This window comes from Nicotiana attenuata, unplaced genomic scaffold (genome assembly GCF_001879085.1).
Source record: "Nicotiana attenuata strain UT unplaced genomic scaffold, NIATTr2, whole genome shotgun sequence".
NCBI lineage: Eukaryota > Viridiplantae > Streptophyta > Magnoliopsida > Solanales > Solanaceae > Nicotiana > Nicotiana attenuata.
The window spans coordinates 261,813-283,587 of record NW_017671252.1 but is presented as its reverse complement, the minus strand read 5'-3'; the positions used below and the strand labels follow the sequence as shown (position 1 = coordinate 283,587).

At 37.0% G+C, this 21,775-nt stretch overlaps 1 protein-coding gene across 1 annotated transcript; it reads left to right on the top strand.

The window, feature by feature from the left end:
* Positions 1-5,832: 5,832 nt before the first annotated feature.
* On the top strand, positions 5,833-6,853 carry LOC109207051. The gene is made up of 2 exons (XM_019369932.1): positions 5,833-6,479; positions 6,577-6,853. Exons 1-2 carry the CDS (start codon positions 5,833-5,835, stop codon positions 6,851-6,853), a joined length of 924 nt encoding a protein of 307 aa, XP_019225477.1.
* The last annotated feature ends 14,922 nt before the right edge of the window (positions 6,854-21,775 follow it).

Genomic DNA, 21,775 nt, shown 5'->3' with positions numbered 1-21,775 from the left:
GTTTTTGGTCCCTGAGTTATTGATAAATTATCATTTGCTCCTCATGATACCTCAAGAGATATATTTAAGTATTTAGAGTATGCACTTTGATATATTATTTGTGACGGTTGCAGAGGCACCATAATATTCAATATAAATCTATCACTGCTCATAAAGATTGATATGGGAGCCTATACTAATATCTGACTATTTTTTCAAAATATTTACAAGTATGTATAGCGTTTTTGACGAATTTTTCGAGTGCCAGTGACCCTCTCCCATTAGTGTGCATCCCCATTTTTGTGTATCTGTCTCTTCCATCTTTATGTACCTTTCCACATATGGAAAGGGATAGCTGGAACAAGCTTTCCAAGATAAATCTCAGTTGGTACTCGTACTTAAATGCTTTTACAGCTTGTTTGGATGGTTGTTACGCATCGTTTCATAATGTATCGTATCGTACTTGATAGATTACATGTACTTCGATTATAAGTACTTTACTTTATGTTTTGATGATCTAACAAACTTACTATCCAAAACCAGATAAGGAACCTGTTACACACTCACAAGACCTCAAGTTCACAAGATTCCAGGTTGGGACTCGGCGTGGAATATGATTCAACTCCTTAGAGTGGAAGGAACAGCTGAGGGACCAGGTCCCTACCAGTTCCCGAGGAGACTGTACGAAGTCAACTCTGTAGCTGGAAAGTTGCTGCCTGCACACGCTACTATACAAAACAATGTTGCAGTTAACTTTCTAGAGAAGACTTCTTACCTACCTTGACTGCATCATTCTTAGTGAGGTCACACATGTATATATGCATTCAAGGGAGGTAAAATAAAACATTTGAACATTTGACAAGCTCATTTAACGTGACTATCCAGTAAGCAAGTTTCAAGTGCCTCAAAAATAAAGAACAAAGCAACTACGAACCAGTTCCTACATCGAGTTATTGTGTGTCCTTATTTGAGTTGTAACTTTGTAATAGCTCTTCAAATTGCAATTCCTATCCAGCTTATTTAGAAGCACTTTATAGGAACATCTTTGTAAACCTTAAACCAGCGTGTTTAAGTCTTGGCTAGAGTTAGTTAAGTTTTAAAGTCTTTGTAATAGAGTTATTGCAAAGTGGCTTGTAATAGGTGTATTACAAGTTAGTGAGGGATTAAGAGTTTAATTCCTAGGTTGCATAGGTTGTAATATGAAAGTTGCTCAGTAGTGAAGTTGAAATCCTACAAGGGTAGATCTTGGTTTTTAATCCTGTTGAGCTGGGAATTTTCCACGTAAAATTCCTCCCGTTATTTAACTTTAGTTCTGTGTGTGTGTAACTGTCAAACCTGATAGAGAACCTGGTTCTTAATAGAAGTTGGTAGACCCATATATTTTATCAATTGGTATCAGAGCGGGTTCTTTCTATCAGGTTAACACCTAGAAAGGATCCTCGTGGTTGCTCCTCCAAACATCGAAGAAGGTTAGTCCACATACAGACCTACTAGTTTCAATGGTCAATACTATGGGTGGTGGAAAACTAGGATGCATGACTTCATCACGGCTGAAGACTCTGAGTTGTGGGATGTAATATGTGACGGACCTTTTGTTCCTACAAAGAACCTTGGTGATCCAGCTGTAGCCATTCCCAAGATGAGGAAAGAATTCAATGACGCTGATAGAAAGGCCATAGAAAAGAACTTTTGAGCAAAGAAAAATTCTTGTGTGTGGTATTGGCCCTGATGAATATAACAGGATATCAGCTTGTCAATCAGCAAAAGAGATCTGGGATGCTCTTCAGATAGCTCACGAGGGAACAACTCAGGTGAAGCAATCCAAGATTGATATGCTCATAACAGAATATGAGCTCTTCAGAATGAAAGATGATGAATCCATCCAAGATATGCATACTCGATTCACCTCCATCATCAATGAGCTTCACTCTCTGGTGAAAGTATTCCAAGAAACAAGCTTGTCAGAAAAATCCTTAGTGTACTGCCCAGTTCTTGGGAAATCAAAGTTAACGCCATTACAAAAGCTAAAGACTTGCAGACACTGACCATGGATGAACTTGTTGGAAACTTGAAAACATATGAAATGAAGAAGAAGGATAATGAAAGAAGAGAGACCAAGAGAGAGAAGAACCTGGTCCTCAAGACGGACAACAATGACTCAAGTGGTGAAGACGGGGACATGGCTTACTTGACAAAAAGGTTCCAGAAGATGGTTCGCAAGAATGGAGGCATTCCAAAAAGGGGTAGCTCTAGCAAGCCCAAAAATTATGACATCTGTCATAAATGTGGCAAATCAAGAAACTTCATCAAGGATTTCCCCCTCCTAAAGCAAGATCAGTATAATTACAACTTTGACAAAGCAGCAAAGAGGAACCAGGTTCCTGACAAACGCTTCAAGAGGAAGAATGATACTAACAACGTTGTAAAGCAAGCTCTTGATGCATGGGGAGACTCCTCCGGCGAATCTGAAGAAGAAGACGACCATGGTGGCAGTTCAATGATGGAAGTGGAAAGTGAAACAACTGAGTATGATTCAATCTTTGCTCTAATGGCTCAATCTGATGACGATGAAGATGACGACGACGGTGAGGTAAACTTTCTGGATGTTCAGAGAAATCTGAAATCTTACTCTCCTAAAAAGCTCATGTCATTAGAAAATATGCTAATTGATGCTTACCATAGTCTTACCAATGATAAAGTTGCTTTAATTATGGAACTAGCGGAAGCTGACCAAACCAGAGATGACTAAGTAGTCGTTGTAGTTGATTTGAAAGAAACAATAGAGAACCTGAAAAGAGAAAAAATGCCTTATAAGAGAAAATTGCTAGTATACAACATGAAAGAGATGATTTAATGGTGGTTGTGATAGACTTAAAGGAAACTATTGAGTGTACAAGTAAAGAAAAGGAAATCTTGACTGAGAGAGTTGCTATCATTGAGTAAGAAAGAGATGACCTACTAGTGGTGGTAGTAGACTTGAAAGAAACAATTGTCTTAAAACTGCAAATAGGCCTGGAAACTCTGAAAAGGGAAATGAAGTTGCAAATAAAGCACACATTAAGCTTGAAAATGAGTTAAACTTGGTAAAGACTAGTCTGTGTGCTGAACTTGAGAAAAATATACAGCTTTAGGAAGAACTAGGGAAAGTAAAGAGTGATCTTGAGAAATCTCTTAAGTGGACCTGGTCCTCGAATGCTATCACTGCCATGTACACCAACTCTAGGGGAAACAGGCAGGGGATAGGGTTTTAAAGGGAAAAGATTCCTTACAACCCTCATAGCAAGTATGTTACTGTACCCGACAATTGGCTATGTACCCACTATGGCAACAATGGGCAGCTGAAGGAAAATTGCACAGCCAGGGTTCAGTCTCATCAGAGAAATAAAGTCTTTGTTGAGAGAGCAACTACTGCAAGAGGACCTGATCCGTCAAATAGGAAACCATCAAATAGGAAATGCATTTTGCCTGCTTGGACTAAGAGAGCACTCATTCATCCTTTTTCTCTTAACAAGGGACCCAAACTTGTTTGGGTTCCTAGATCTAACCCTTGATTTCCTTGTGCAGGGAGCAGTGAAGGAATGCAGCCAATAATGACACATGAACAATGGCTGCTCAAAGGACAGGACTGGAAACACAATCAATCTTCCTTCACTAAAAAGCCCTGCAAGGAGAGAGTGTACCCTTTTTGAAAATGGTTAAAAAGGGGGTACGTTCTAGGAGTTGGAAAATTTGTATCAAAGGATATAAGGTGGAATGATTGTGTAGGATATTCACAATCTCAAATCCTGTGAATGGTGAGGTGTTGTTGTAGCCTAAAGACACAAGTGTACGTATGTTGCTGTGATTGAGACTCTGCAGAGTGGAGACATATGTTGGTTGGAAGCTGTTGAAAATAATATTGAATCATAGGACAAAAGTCTGGAGCATGCACGTCGTCTATCTCTAAATAAACTGGATCTGAAGAACCTGGTTCGTGGTCTGATCAATTTGAGTAACAAGTATCATGAAGTGTGCACTGCCAGTGCAAAAGAAAAGCATGTCAGATCTTTATTCAAGCCAAAAAGGGACAGACAACACTTCAGAACCAAGGATGAGATCTTTCAAGAAATTGTGGTTTTTGTCAAGAAGATCCAGGTACCAATAGAAACAAACGTGGCTTGTATCAGACTAAATCATGGAACAGGTTTGGACAATGCCATAAGTGGATGAATGCTATGTTGAAAGAAGAACTACTCAACCACTTAGCTCAAAGAACACCACCTCAGAGAGAGTTGCTGAAGAGAAGAAAAGGACTCTTGAAAATTTGGGCACGGTCAATATTAATTGATGAAGGGTTAGCAAACATCTTGACCAAAGCTGCAGACTCAAGTGAGGATATCTGGGTATAACTGTCATGTTCTCAACAATGGGAAGGGTCAGCCATGAAACTCTGATTGTAGAAGAGATGGAGGAATCCTTCTGACATACTCGTCTCAAAAGAGAACAGAAATACTAATCAAGGTAGAGAACGCCCATTGATTCCAGCTAGGAACCAGGTCCGCGTCAACAACAACAGAAGCTGAAAAATAAGCTGTTGGAAAGAGGCTTTTGCATAGAGACATCACTGAATCGCTCCTGTATCTCACTGCAAGTAGACTAGACATCGGGGTCAGAGTTGAGTTCTGTGCAGGGTCTCAATCAAATCCAAGGTATTCTCATCTGAAGGATGGTGTAAGTATCTTGAGGTATCCTAGTAGAACATTTAACCTGGTTCTATACTGTCCTCCAAGTAAATGGGTAGGAAAAGCTCGCTTGAATTGGGACAGTCTCTGAGTTCCTAGCTTGTCTCATAAGGCTCAAGGAAGCAGAATTCAATGGCACTCTCAACAGCTGAAGTAGAATATGTATAATCAGCATCCTGTTGTGGTCAAGTACTATGGACCAAGAAACAAAGTGCTATGGACCAAGCAACAAATTGGAAGAACTTGAGTCCAACTCTAGAGGGCCAAATACAGTGATTGCTAAAGATCAAGTTGCAGACATCTTCACTAAAAGCCCTGGGAAGAAAGCATTCTAAGAAAGATCACCTTTGCACTGGGGGATGATAAAACACAACTAAGAACCTGGTTCCTAATTATTGGTTATGAAAGTCATAGTCAGGTAAAAGCTAGCTAACATGTTTTCTGGCTAAGTCTAACTCACCTCTATACCGTTACAGGTAGACATGCATGATGACTACAGAAGCAGATGTTGCAGTGCATGATGAATAAGGGTATAAAACTCACTTTCCAGACCTATCAGGGAACCTAGTTCTCTGACGCAGGTTAGTGGTTTCTTTGTTCTTTCATAACAATTTAAAATGAACAAAAAACAATGCCACATCATCATCAGCGTGACAGTCTCTTTAAAGTTGTGTCTTTTCATCCAATACATCACAGCCCAAACGTAATTCATTTCTCTAAACGATATATCTCCTAAGCAAAAGGGTGCCGCCGTTTCAGAACGGGTCCTTCATCATAATTAAATCAACATCACAACCCTTTCTCTTCCAAACTCAAAATTCCTTGTTTGTTTTTCTCTCCCATCAAATCCACAATCCCACGAGAATAATCTCATCATGTTTGAAAATCAAGAAACAGTTAGTATGCCTGATAACACTGTGACTGAGTCCTCACCAGTGAGAAGTTCAGCGGTGAACCTCTCTCCAAACCCTAAAGAAGAGTCTCCTCCACACTCCACTCCCTTTCCTACACTCTCTGAGCCCACTCCTCCTCTAAGCAAGTCTGAAGATGTCTGTCCTCCTATAGTCTCATAAGTCAAACAGAGTTAACAGGGTGAACAAGGGAACTCCGTTCAGGAACGTCTACTCTATCCATGGCAGAGCACTTGAGTGAAGAACGGATGACTAGTCATGAAGAGACCGAGATCTCCTGGACAGGTGATGACTCTGAAGGTATCACTCCTTCGTCTGTTGAAATCGCCATGGAACCCCAAGAAAAGGAGGAAATAGAGAATACATTGTACATTGCATCAGAAGGGGTCATTATTGAAAAATATGTAGAAGGATCTGAGCCACAGGGGGAAGGAACAGAAGAAGAGGGGGCAATTATGCCATTTGAACAGCCGGCACAAGATGATGCTACTGGGGCCCCAAATAATGAACCTGATCCCTCCATGGAGAATCCAGGTCAGGAGTCATCTGACCAGGTCAGTGTTGATCCTGCTCCATCTCCCTACTTTGATGCTGATCCTTTTAATATGGTGGTGCCTGAGACAAATCCTGAAAGTGAAGAAGGCGCAAATGAGTTGGTGTATGCTAGTTTCATCAGGGCTAGTTCAGATCCACCTCCTAAGCGACCTACTACTCGGTTACAACAAAAGGAGGCTCTAGAGTTTGCTCTCAAGAAGAGTAAAAGGAGTAGAAGAAGGAGAAGGTTGGTCAAAGATGGAAAAGTGGTACAAGCAGAGGATGTTCCTGTAGTGAATGTGGATGAGGAAACCAAAGAGGAACCTAGTTCCCTGTCCCGTAAGTCTTCAAGAAAGAAGCACTCTCTTTTCGAAAAACACACCTCTAAGGGTGCTTGAGAGTTCTTCTAAGAGTGATGTTGCTGGTTGCAGTAAAAAGTTGGCAAAAAGTTCTGGTGACAAGACAGTAAAGGAGCGTGGTGACAAGTCTGATGAGGAAGAAGTGGAGAAATCTGGTGAACATAGACAGAGAAAGTCAGTGGAGAAGGAAAATTCTGTTGGGAAGTCAGCAAAAAGAAAGAGGGATGATGATGATAAGGAACCTGGTTCCGTCAAGAAAGGAAAAGTGAGTGAAACTCTGAGGTCTGAGAAAAGGAAGCTGGGGAATCAGAAATGCTTTGGGGCTGCACATTTGCCTCCGACATTCTAGAGAGTGCTGGAATGAGACAATTAGTGAATATTTGTGATGTTCAACAGTGGACCAATTTGTTTATAAGTGAGGCTCCTATAGTGTATGAGGACGAGATGCGAAGTTTCTACACCAGCCTCTTCACAGTAGATGGTGACTAAATCTGTGTGCTGGTAAATGGGGTGGACATAGTGATGGACTCTGCCTTATTGGGGTCAATTCTGGGTGTTCCTACCGAAAGAGTGTCATCTGTTCAGGGTGCTTGCACACCAAACTTCAGAAATGCCATTGTTAAGGACAAGGCAGTACAACATGGGGAACAGGTGCATAAGAAGACACTCCTTCCAGTTTATCAGTTGCTCTTTGAGATGGTTGATCACGCCCAACTCTAATCCTAAAAAGGATAAGCGGTCGCTGCAAATATAATCCGGTCTAAAAGTCCGGAGTCGAATCCCACAGAGAACTAAGGCTTAGCTATATCTGTTTAATATCACTAAGAGGACAAGTTTGAACAATTTCCTAAATTATAAAGATTGAGATTTATATTTCTAACTAATTAACTAGCAAATACTAGAAAACGGTAAAATTATCAACTAACGAGACAAAGGGTTGGAGACTAAATTAAGGAGATCTAGAGTTATGATTTCCCCAATTGTCGGAATCCTTACAGCTATGTTCCCTACAATTTCGCCAATGTATTCTCTACTGATCGTGAGCACTTTAGGTGCTGTAATTCTCTCTCGAGCAACTACAACAATTTACTAGACATATTCTCTCGAACTACGCTAGTTGGCTTCATCTAACCGCTCACTATGACCACGTCAAGGCCTTTGTTTATTTCTAAACCTACCTTTAAACCCAATGTATTGATTTCCACATATGTTAGGAGTGACGTTGTTCAACAACTACGTAAATATGTACTTTCTCTCCTGGAGTACACACTAAATAGGCATAGTCAATTGATGGCCATTCAATCAACAACAATAAACACGTAGTTGAACAAGTAGAGAAATCCAACGGCTCAATTATATAAAAACGTAACAAGAATTCATCCTACAAAAGGTTCTATCAAAACTCTAGAAAACGAATTAGCTATTCGTAATAGTATGTAAAACTACAATACTAAAAGTCATAACCAAAGATAGAAGATAGGAAGGGGAAGGAAAAACTCGTTAGAAGAAATTCCCCGCCCTTGCTCCTATTGTGTTCTTGCCTCCTTAGGTCTAATCTCCGGTCTCCTCAGCCTCCTCATAGGTCTAAAAACAAGCTTTTTTTTCTTGGGCGAGCTTCTTGAGTTTATAAGGGTTTGGAACAAGTTTTCCCGAGTTACATTTGGTCCCAAAAGTCTGGGCAATTGCACAGTTCACGCGGCTGCGGCGCGGACCGCGGTGAGAGCCAAACATTCTGCCTCGCGTCTGTGGCTGCTACGGTCCACCGCGGTCCACCGCGTCGTGGTGGATTCAACCCCAGTCCACTTTTTTTCTTCTTTCCGCTCGGGTGCTTCTTTGATTGGACGTTTTCTTCACATTATTGACTCCAAAATACTCCATAGTTCTTTCTAACTTGAATTAGTCCCTGCAAAGCAAAAGAACACCGATTAGAGTATTTTGTTATCATTTAGCCTTTAAAACAACCATAAAAGTATGGCACAATTGGAGTGTAAATAGCGTCTATATAGCCTATCATCAAACACCCCACACTTAAAACATTGCTCGTCCTCGAGCAATCAGACTACACTTTTTTATAGAACACCGACCTTTTTTAAACAATTCTCCTAACTCATCACACCAAGAGTATTTAAAATAGACTAAGCACAAAAGCGTAACATCTTCACCTCAAGATTTGACTCACAAGTACCATGCATTATTCACAACCCACTCACTTACTCTAACATAGAGGTCATTGACATTACCTTTCCTTCATGAATCAAGTGCCCTCACACAATAAAAGAGAGTAGTCCCACACAATAAAATTTAAGAACACTTAGGAACTCAAGATAGAAAGAATTCACTCACTCTCAGAAATAACATTCCTATGCCACAAAAGATGCACCATAAGCTTGCCCGTAGTGTACTACTCCACTAATCGAGCTCATTCAATCTAGGATCAATTAGGACTTTATTTGGTTGTAATGTAGGCTACGGGACGGGTAGGATACATTTAGATATAAGAGTGACTACACCTCCCTAAGCACTTTAATACATATACTTTAACATTCAAACCCAATACTTATGTCAAACCAAAACTCCACCTTCACATCAATGTATATTACCCTATTCTTATTTAAGCACACTTACATCAAGAGCCACCACTTATCAAGGAATTTTTTTTCACAACAATCCAACTATTTTTTTTTTCAATTCAAGTGGCTCTTACTTTTTTCAAAACAGTGCACCTTTCTCCTTATTTCATTAGTTCCACTCAAAAGCCAAACCAACCACCCCACACTTTAACTTTTACACGGTTCATAATAATTCAAGTGCTCATGAGATGTTAAAAGGTTCAAATAGATGATTAATTCAAATAAATGGGTAAGGCTTGTAATGTGGTTGCCAAAGAAACAAGATTACATGCTCAAAGGGGTTAACTACGATACATAACAATTAGTTGGGTAAAATATACATATCTGTCTCAACAAAGAAACGCCTATATCACTTCCAAGACTGAACAAAACTACTATTTCGCTTTGCAAACACACATGGCAAGTTCTAGGCATTAAATGCAATGCACAGAATATAACAATCCTTACAACACATGGCACATAACTCACTCAGGATTGGTTTCATCAAGACACTCTAGTCAAAGCAGTTAAGCAAATTTAAGATCATAAAATTTAAGGTACTTATACAAGAGTCAAAAACTGAGACTAAGCGTCACAACCAAAATACTCACTATTCTCAAGGCATAACAAAGTCAAGAGATATTGCTTCAATTAAAAACACAACACAATGACTCCTACTCCCAAAAAACAAAAACAAAAAAAGAAAACTAACTACACCCGGTTCAAACAAAACCCTTGGAAAAGAACCGCGGCACAAAGAAAAACCAAGGGGGAATTATTACACTACCTACAAAGAAAATCTTTTTATTTTATTTTTTCTTTAGACTTAAATCCCTCAAGAAAATTGTCTAATAGATCCATCGTCGGAAAAAGTCCAATCTTTTCTATTTAAAAAAAAATATTCAATTAAACTAACACAACTAAAATAGCATAGAAAGTCACCCAGACAATCTCCTCACCCCACACTTAAAATTGTGCATTGTCCCCAATGCACACCCATACATACAATAGGGTAAAAGAAACTCCCTGGTAGGTCAAAGGCTGAAGCACTAGCATCTCATGGGGTACTCAGACTTCTCCCAGGCCCGGTCCTTCGTGCAGGTATCTCACACTTAGTTCCAACCATCTGTTTCGCTGTTGCATCCTTCCAATAGCTTTGCTTTCCATGCTCCTAGAAATCAAAAATCGACACTACAAAAATAATACAATAAAAAAATAAATAAATAAAAGAAAGCAGTAAAGCTGGGTTGCCTCCCAACAAGCGCTTGATTTAAAAGTTCAAACTTGAACTTTAGCAATATATACAGCTACAACTACACCGTTAGTTCCCCAGCAACGACGCCAAAATTTGATCACGCCCAACTCTAGTCCTAAAAAGGATAAGCGGTCGCTGCAAATATAATCCGGTCTAAAAGTCCGGAGTCGAATCCCACAGAGAACTAAGGCTTAGCTATATCTGTTTAATATCACTAAGAAGACAAGTTTGAACAATTTCCTAAATTATAAAGATTGAGATTTATATTTCTAACTAATTAACTAGCAAATACTAGAAAACGATAAAATTATCAACTAATGAGACAAAGGGTTGGAGACTAAATTAAGGAGATCTAGAGTTATGATTTCCCCAATTGTCGGAATCCTTACAGCTATGTTCCCTACAATTTCGCCGATGTATTCTCTACTGATCGTGAGCACTTTAGGTGCCGTAATTCTCTCTCGAGCAACTATAACAATTTACTAGACATATTCTCTCCAACTCCGCTAGTTGGCTTCATCTAACCGCTCACTATGACCACGTCAAGGCTTTTGTTATTTCTAAACCTATCTTTAAACCCAATGTATTGATTTCTCACATACGTTAGGAGTGACGTTGTTCAACAAATACCTAAATATGTACTCTCCCTCGAGCAGTACACACTAAATAGGCACAGCCAATTGATGGCCATTCAATCAACAACAATAAACACGTAGTTGAACAAGTAGAGAAATCCAACGGCTCAATTATATAAAAACATAACAAGAATTCATCCTACAAAAGGTTCTATCAAAACTCTAGAAAACGAATTAGCTATTCATAATAGTATGTAAAACTACAATGCTAAAAGTCATAACCAACAATAAAAGATAGGAAGGGGAAGGAAAAACTAGTAGAAGAATTCCCCTCCTTGCTCCTATTGTGTTCTTGCCTCCTTAGGTCTAATCTCCGGTCTCCTTAGCCTCCTTAGGTCTAAAAACAAGCTTTTTTTTTTCTTGGGCGAGCTTCTTGAGTTTATAAGGGTTTGGAACAAGTTTTTCCCGAGTTAGACTTTGGTCCGAAAAGTCTGGGCAATCGCACAGTTCATCGCGGCCGCGGCACGACCGCGGTGAGAGCCAAACATTCTGCCTCGCGTTTGTGGCCTGCCGCGGTCGCGGTGGATTCAACCCCAGTCCACTTTTTTGCTTCTTTCCGCTCGGGTGCTTCTTGATTGGACGTTTTCTTCACATTATTGACTCCAAAACACTCCATAGTTCTTTCTAACTTGGATTAGTCCCTGCAAAGCAAAAGAACACCGATTAGAGTATTTTGTTATCATTTAGCCTTTAAAACAACCATAAAGTATGGCACAATTGGAGCGTAAATAGCGTCTATATAGCCTATTATCAATGGTCAACAAATGTAAGCAAATGATTAAGCCAATGCAGAGGGTAGAGAACCTCAAAGACGGGAATCCTGAACTGCCTTATGGGTTCCTTCTCACAAAGGTCTTTGAGTTTTTCAAAGTACCTTCGGGTCCAGCCAAAGTGGGCACCAAAAAGCAATTTTTTTCAAAAACTACTCTAGAGGAGTGTGAGTGTATTGACAAAGTCGGAGGAGTTGGAAGCACTTCAACAATCTCTCAACTGATAAATGCTCAGAATAGTGCCACAGAGGAGATCCGTAAGTTAAAGGCTAGGAACGCGATTCTTGAGAATCAGCTCAGTCAGTTGTAAGAGGTACCTGGTTCCAATGGTTCTCACAGCGCAGAGGTTGCACGCCTAACAATGGAGAATGCCGAACTAAGGAAACAGGTGGAGGACCTGAAAGAAAGACTGCTCAATGAGCAATTGTCCGCGAATGCTCGCATGGATCTTGTCCTCCAAACTCTTGCTTCCTCTTCCAAGCCCCCTTCCTCCAGTGTCCCTTAAAGAATATTCCCTTAGTATCTAGTTTCCAGTGTCTATCTTTTTAAGTTGTTGTTGGTGATATTTTACTATTTCTGGTATTTGTTTTGTTTGTTCTAGACTGTGGATGTAAAACAATGACTCTGCTCCCGCCTGTAATAGTCCAATTCTGGTTAATGCAAGTAGTTTCCCTTTTGCTATCTATGTTGCTGCTCTTTTACTTCTGTCTCATATCATGTTGTGAGCACATAAGTGGCATGAGTTAACTATGCTAGACTTCTTTATGCGCTAACCTGTTTTGTCCTTTTTATGATGTGAAAAGGGGGAAGAGAAGAACTTAATTGAATAACCAAAAGTTCAGGTACTGACAAAGGGTGAATCCGTAGTTTCAGGGGGAAATTAAGGCTCTTCCGGTTCACAATTTGGTTCCTTTGTGGCTCCTTCTAGGATTTTCAATTATGAGTTTGTATCATCAAAAAGGGGGAAATTGATAGGTTACATGTACTTCTATTATAAGTACTTTACTTTATGTTTTGATGATCTAACAAACTTACTATCCAGAACCAGATAAGAAACCTGTTACACATTCACAAGACCTCAAGTTCACAAGATTCCAGATTGGGACTCAGCATGGAATATGATTCAACTCCTCAGAGTGGAAGGAACAGCTGAGGGAACAGGTCCTTACCAGTTCCCGAGGAGACTGTACGAAGTCAACTCTGCAGCTGGAAAGTTGCTGCCTGCACACGCTACTGTGCAGAACAGCGCTGCAGTCAACTTTCCAGAGAAGACTTCTTACCTACCTTGATTGCATCATTCTTAGTGAGGTCACACATGTATATATGCATTCAAGGGAGGTAAAACAAAACACTTGAACATTTGACAAGCTCATTCAACGTGACTATCCAGTAAGCAAGTTTCAAGTGCCTCAAGAACAAAGAACAAAGCAACTACGGACCAGTTCCCTCATCGAGTTATTGTGTGTCCTTAGTTGAGTTGTAACTTTGTAATAGCTCTTCAAATTGTAATTCCTATCCAGCTTATTTATAAGCACTTTATAGAAACTTCTTTATAAACCTTAAACCTGCGTGTTTAAGTTTTAGCTAGATTTAGTCAAGTTTTAAAGTCTTTGTAATAGAGTTATTGCAAAGTGGCTTGTAATAGGTGTATTACAAGTTAGTGAGGGATAAGAGTTTAGTTCCTAGGTTGCTTAGGTTGTAATCTGAAAGTTGCTCAATAGTGAAGTTGAAATCCTACAAGGGTAGGTCGTGGTTTTTAATCCTGTTGAGCTGGGAATTTTCCACGTAAAATTCCTCCTGTCATTTAACTTATGTTCTGTGTGTGTGTAACTGTCAAACCTGATAGAGGACCTGGTTCTCTATAGAAGTTGGTGGACCCATGTATTTTATCAGTACTGTATTGTATTGTACTGTATCATTTGATAAAAATAATGTTTGGATAGATTGTGTCGTTTGCCATCATTTTATAATATCACGCACCAGCAATATGAAGAATAAAATTGTAATATTATTAAAAAAATTATGATGCAGGGCATAATTACTATATAAAAAGGTAGGGTAAGTGATAAAATAAAATTATTTAATAATAGTAAATGGTGAGATTGAGAGAAAAAGACAAGGTAACGACGCGACCACACCAAATCGGTCGTTACATAAAGTGGCACATTTCGTCGTTATGTAAAGACGGAGTTAACGATACGATACAATAAATTTAAGTAACAATCAAAACAAACATCGTATTTAAAGTAACAATGCGGTACAATACAATGGGTAACAACCATCCAAACAAGTTGTTAATAGCACTAGCTTTGTTTGTAGTGACTCTTCGAGTTAATATTATATATCATCTCTTTCGACCAAAAAAAAGAAAGAAAAAAGAACTGAAGTATTATAGTATTCCCTATTTTGAATTTGAATATGTCGGAAAAATTGTCAGGGGCTGTATGGATGAAATGGAGACTTGCTTTTGGTGTTTTGTGTGACAAGAAGATGCCACCGAAACTTAAAGGTAAGTTTTACAGAGTGGTGTTCAGACCAACTATGTTGTATGGGACTGAGTGTTGGACATCAAGATCGCTCATGTCCAGAATACGAAGGTAGCAGAGATGAGGATATTGAGATGGATGTGCGGGCATACTAGGTAAGATAGGAATAGGAATGAGGTTATTCGCGACAAGGTGGGTGTGGCCCCAATTGAGGAACAAGATGCGGGAAGCACGGATTAGGTGGCTTGGTTATGTGAGGAGGAGGAGCACAGACGCCCCGGTGAAGAGGTGTGAGAGGTTGATATTGGAGGACCTACGGAGAGGTAGAGGTAGGACAAAGAAGAAGTGGGGAGAGGTGATTAGGCAAGACGTGGCGCAGCTTCAACTGACCTAGGACATGACCCTTGACAGAAAAGTGTGGATGTCGAGGATTAGGGTAGTATGGTAGGTAGATTAGAGTGTTCATAATACTAGTATTGGTTCGCGGTCTCGTTTTCTGTTGGTAGTAGGCTTTTATGACTAACCGTTATTTTCTTTCATTGTTGATCACCTTACTATCTTGTTGTTTTTATTCTGCTTTTTGGTGTTGTCCCTTCTTTTCTATAGTTTCATTTATGTGGTGTTTATGCTTTCCTGAGCAGAGGGTCTATTCGAAATAGCCTCTCTATCCTCACAAGGTAGGGGTAAGCAGTGGTGGAGCCAGAATTATCCCTAAGGGGAGTCAAAATATAAATAAGTAAGCGGATGAAAAAGTTAAGGGGAGTCAACACATAATATATATATATATATATATATATATATATATATATATAAAACCTATCTACGCGGTATAATTTCCCGACGAAGGGGTGTCAATTGACTCCCCTTGCCAATGAGTGGCTCTGCCACTGGGGGTAAGATCTGCATACACACTACCATCCCCAGACTCCATAGTGTGAGATAATACTGAGTATATTGTTGTTGTTATTATAAACTCTTTAACTTTTGAGACTTCTTTAGATAGTATAGGGACCAAATGTTCATATTTTTTTGGTAATTAAAAGTTTATATACCAGCGAAAAACAAAAGTAAATATTTAAATTAATTGAGATTTAACTATGCCTGGTCGTATATATTTTTAACCCTATCCACGAAATTCTAAACCCGCAACCTCAAGATTAAAGGTAAAGAGTGTTTACCACTTGAACAACCCTTACTTGTTGTAGTCGTATATGTCAAGGATCAAATTAAGAACAACCAATATAATGAAATACTAATAATAATATTGATAAATAGAAGATGGAGCAAATAAGGTGCTCTAAATTAGGACCATGCGCTCTCCCACAGAAAGAGAGAAATCGTATGACTATCTACTAATATTTTACCCTAATTTTCAAAATTCTAAATTCGCAATCTCAAGATTGAAGGCGAAGGGTGTTTACAGCTTGAACAACCCTTACTTGTCGTAGTCGTATATATCAAGGATCAAATTGGGAACAATCAACATAATGGACTACCAAAGCGCAATTATTCTTTTCTAAGACAATAAATAAATTCGAATTAGTGAAAGAGCACATTTATAAATAGAATGTTTGGATTCACCAGTCAGATTCCACTAAGTTTGCATTAAACATCAGCATCAGTTTGTTGCATTCAAAAGAATATTCTCATAATTAAGGTGAACTAACTTGATAACGTCATTTAATTAAGTCAGACAGTGACACCTTCTAATCCATATATTTTAGCACACATTAGTAGACTCATTGGCTGCTTCTTCATCGTGCAACATTTTTTCTAGAAAATAAACAATTATAGTTTCTTTGGGGTTAAATCAGTCCAAAAATACTCTTAATATAGTATAATATTGTCCATTTTGGATTAAACTCGTACAATTTTTATTAAAAAGCCTCACATTATTAAGAATATCCAACGCTTTATAAGTAGATTATTTTCTGTTCACTTTCCATGTGGGACTTTGTCACCACAACTAATAATTTTTGGCCCTTCTACTTCTTGGAAAAGTTGTGTTTCCTAAAGATGCCTGGCCAAGTGTCTAGAGACTAAAAAGGTGTTTTTTTAATTTAAAAAGAAATTACTTGTAAGTTTTGGAGAGGTAATTAAGGTGTTTTGGCCAAGTGTTTGTGAAAAAAAAGTGATTTCGAGTAGTAATAAAAGTTGCTTTTCTACTACTAAGGGATGCGTAATTGTGTATAATGTATAAGATTTTTCATCCTTAACGAAATATTTCGATCGATTCATGAGAATGGAAATTTGGTATGAAATTCTCCCTTGAATGAACCCTACATGTACGGCCCCGAACCTGAATTAGTAAGATAAATATGTTTCGAGTACCATATGATTTAATTAAAAAAAAAAGTGCAAAAGTTGTTTTTCTACTCTTTGGAAGAAGCAAAATATTTAACACTATAGTTTTTGCCTTCTTCTTCTTAGGAAAAGTTTGTTTTCTTGAAGACATTAGCTTTTACTTTACTTAATTTGTGTTTCTTTGATGTTGCTATCACAATGTATACCAATCCACTTATAAAGAAAATTACCTACTAATATTTCCCTTTCTTTGTTTGGTCATACTTGGGTTTAAAAGTAGATGGAAAAATGATTATTAGCTATTCCCTCTGCTCCATATTAATTGTCGTACTTGCTAAATGTATTTGGTAAAAAATAATTGCCGTATTAGAAAATTAAGATATAATTATTAATTACTTTTTCTTCCTTCTATTTTGGCTTTAGTATTAAATGTTCTTGAAAGCAAAAACATTGACTATTAGAAAACCAAAAATTAAAGAGTACTAAATAAGATTAGGGAAAATGTATAAGTACCCCCGGATCTATATACGGATTTTCAACTACACACTTTATTTTTGCGGGAATCCTATTACCCCCTAAACTTTTTTAAATGAAATAAATATCACCCTAAAACTAGACAACCAAACTCTTGACAAGTGATGAACTACACGCTCTGCCACATGTATATTTAGTACCTTTTTCTTTCTTTCTTCTTTTTCTTATCCTTTTATCTTATTTCTTATTATTCTCATTTTTTTTGTTATTTCATTCTCTTTCTTTTTGTTTTGGTCATCGGCGACATAAAATGGTGGTCGTCAGAATTTCAAGGACCACCATTTTTTTCGGTGAAATTTTTTTTTTGCGCCGACAGATTTTATCCCGATCTGAGTGTGTTTTGCTTTATATATATGTATATATAAAAAAATTCTTGAAAGTGTAATTTATGTGTGGGAGGAAGAGCAAAAGAAAGAAAAACGAATATAAGTTGAGAAGAATTTTTCCAGTAAAATTTCAATACCTCCATTTTTTCCGGCGTAAAAGATTTTCCGATGATGAATATTTTCCCCCAAATCTGAGTGTATTTTGCTTTGCTTATGAATAGATCTTTTTGAGAATTTAATTTGTGTGTGAAATGGATAGAAAGAGGAAAAAGAAAAATAGAATAAATGGAAGAAAAACGGTTAGACAAAGTTGTCGGTGAATGAATATCCGCCGGAATTAGAGAAGAAACGAAAAAAGAAGTAAAAGAAAAGACAAAGAAAAAAGAAAAAAATTGGTAAAAAGCAAAAAGAAAAATCTGAAAATCTTTTTTTTTTTTTTGGCTTCTCGCTCTCCCAAGGAGAGTGAAATACACACACTCTGTCACATCAGCTTTAAGGATGCAAATAATTCTACTTTAAAATAGTTTAGGGGGAAAATAAAAACCTCGCAAAGATAGAGTGTGTAGTTGGAAATCTGTGTATAGATCAGGGGGTACTTATGCATTTTCCCATAAGATTATCGTAGTCAAAAAGCCTCCTATTTTAATAATTTCTTAAATGATGGGTAAAATAGAAACATGACAACTAAAATGGACGGGAGGAATTACTATCTTTTTCTTTTCTTAAGCCTGGTAGATCATGTCACACAGGCTAAAATTTATGAGACTATGATTTATATTAAAGCATTTCACCTTTATTTAAATGATATGAAGGTGACATGCAATCTTAAAAAGTATATATAATTGATGAGTTGCTTGTGAAGCAACATAAATAGGGTATCTAATCCGTTCAAATTCATCTTATTTATGGAAATTTGGGGCCACATGTTTTTTCTTTCAAGAATATAATGTCACTAGGTCCTTATATCTTGAGATGATTGAAAACTTTTAAGTAGATAATATAATGTCACTAATTTTTAGTTTATGTGAACCTTTTCGTCTTGGCTAGTCTATAAAGCTAAATTGGATTATATTATCTTAATATTTTAAAGTTAAAAAAATTAGTTATTCAAAAATTAAACGAAAAGTACCATAAGTTGTAAGTCTTCTTGTGTCAATATGACAAAAAAATACATTTCAAAATGTTGGTCAAAGTTTACATAGTTTATTTGAATCTCGAAAAGCGAAAAAGATTCACATAACATAATTAAGGAGTATATTCTTTCGTTGTATATGATTATGTATATCCATAATTTAAATTATATGAGTTCAATTTTTATGGTTTTTAGCTTGAATCCATTATAATTTTAAATTTTGAGTTCATATCTACTATTTATTTTTATACATAAATTTATATTTTACGTCGATACTACTGGTTCAGATAAACCCGATATTATAATGTTGGATCCGCCCCTGCTGATCAAAACTCTAATAGTGGATTGTGTGCTATATTTGTGCATGCTTGGTTTGATCAGCAAATCCCCTTTTTGGATACTGATTTTGTGTATTGGAATCCATGTATTTATTGACATATATTAATAACATATGTATGGTGTAGGTTAACTTATATCTTTAGTTTCTTATCTTATCAGCACTGTGGCAAAATAACCAATCTGCTTATGTCTCAGAATCTATCTGTCGAAGATAAGTAATTTCAGTATTAGGTCATGGCAGTATAAAAAGGTTTTTCTTGTTTATCTTTTTGACTTTTTTTCTTTCTTTTTTGTTAATAGTGATGGCAGTATTAACTTTTTTCTTTTAAATAGTGATATCTCAATCCAAAAAGTTAACTTATGAGATGAGAATAGCAACAACACATTCTCTCCATCACCCCATGCGAGTACCTAGGGGTTTGGAGTGTGTCATAAAAGGGAAGTCAAACTTCAAATTCTGATTCCGTCTCGTCTCTGCCTTGAAGTGAGGATAATTGGTAAATACCATATAAGGAGACAATAGCTTATAATTCCCACAACCAGGGAGGATGTAGCCTTCCCGTTACCGGTTCAACTGAACACGTAACTTTCGAGACGAAATATGAATTTATATATAAAAACTTACTAAAATTTAAAAAAATATTAAAATTGAACCCATAATTTTAATAGTACAATGAGTTCAATATTAAAAATTTTAAAAGCTGAATCCATTAAATTTAAATCCTAATCCGCCTCTGTCCACAAAATATATGGATTATTCTATTATCCCTAGCTAGTTCAACTTCTTCAGAAGAACTAGGGAGTTCGAATGATTTAAAACTCATTTTAATATGTATTCAATATGATCCTGAAAAACATTTCCACTAGAGATGTACAAGTTTTTTGCGTGATAAACATGCAAGAGTTAAAATACTATTACTAGCTCGACTTTAAAGTAGTGTTCTAATGAGAAACAAAAATTAGGTCTAGTGGCACATAGAGGGCATGAGCTGGCTATTAGTTTAACATCAAAAAGTGGCTATTGGTAATAGGATTTTCCCAAAAATAAGGTAAGTAGTTGAAAATTCGCCTTTAGTTAGGGTTACTTATGCAACAATAACAATAAACTCAGTGTAATCTTACAAGTGGATTTTAAAAAGGATAGTGTATACACACATATCTTACTCCTACTTTGTTTCCGATAGACCATCGACTCAAGAAAAACATAATCACAACAATTTTGAGAAAGAAATACGATAGTGAAAAAGGGGTTTCCCTAATAAATATTTTCAAAACTACAACATTAGTCCACTTTAAATAAGTGTTCTAATGTGAAACAAAAATTAGGTCTAGTGGCATAGAGGGTATGAGCTGGCTACTAGTTTAACATCAAAAAAGTGGCTATCGGTAATAGGACCCGTAAAAGATAAGGTATGTAGTTGTAAAATCGTCCTTAATTAGGGGTACTTATGAAACAACAATAACATACCTCGTGTAACCTCACAAGTGGGATCTGTGGAAAGTAATGTGTACAGAGACCTTACTCCTACCTTGTGAAGGTACAGAAACTGTTTCTGATAGATCTTCGGCTAAAAAAAAAAACTGGCCGAGAGGGATACTTATGTCTTTTTCCTAATAAGTATTTTCAAAATTGCAACCTTTGTCCATTTGTTTAACGAAATCATACAAAACTAGCACGATATTTCAAATTGCTATTGCGATGAGGAATAATTTGGCACTTTAAACTTTACCTTTTCTAGAAAATGAAACGTTTTGCCCCCCAACTCAGCTTTTCAAATTTCCCCTAATCCTTCCTTTGTTAGGAATTTGCATGTTTCTGAATTAATAAATAATTATAAGTCTAGTATGTGTTGTGTTTCTCTTTTATACGTCCCTTAAGAAATATTAATCAGAAAATGGATTAGACTATTCTACCCTTATTTATGTCTTAAGATATAATCTCTCTTTGTTGAATATTTATTCTATTTATGTGTTATCTCCATCATAGAGTTTTGACGTAACTGGTAAAGTTGCTGCCATGTGATCAGGAGGTCACGGGTTCAAGCAGTTGAAACAGCCTCTTGCAGAAATGCAGGGCAAGGTTGCGTACGATAGACCAATGTGGTTCGGCTCTTCCCTGGACCCCACTCATAGCGGGAGCTTAGTGCACCGGACTACCTTTTTAATTTATTTATGTGTTTATCCATCTTCAAGAACAATTATTACTAGGGTAAAAAAATATCAGTTTTGTTTTGAACTTCTAAAATGACAAATAATTTGAGACAACTATTTTTAGGAACCACAACTGTTAATATGAGACGGAGGGAATATAACATAACCAATGACTTTTTAAGTTCATGGTTGTCACCAGAGGCAATTAAATGCAATGTAGATTTAATTGGTTTAACCTAATCCAACTTTTTCTTTTTAACAAATATATATACGTAAAAATTGTAAAAGTAACAACAAAAATGAAAATTTATATGATAATTGCATAGATGCAATGATTCAGCTAAGATATAAAAACTGAATGCATCAAATTAAATTCTAAATTCGTCTCTAATTATCACAAAACTCAATAGAGAACACATTATTAAAGAAGTTTATCTTGATCCATAGTGTGTTATTGATAAGAAGTTAAACAAGCTAGGATCAATCTACATTTCGAAAAAATTGAGAAGTAGTAGACATCTTTTTCTTGGGTTGAGATACCACCATGTAAAGTTTTCAAGTGACTCTTTGTATTTTTCATATTCCATAATGAGAATTTTCTTTTAATTACTTCCTTTTAGGGTTACAACCTACAAGTATCAAGGGGTCAAGTCTATAACTCTATATTTAACATTGGAGGTACAAACCAACAATGGTTGTGGTCGAGTGATAAGTACTCTTTCATCCTCAA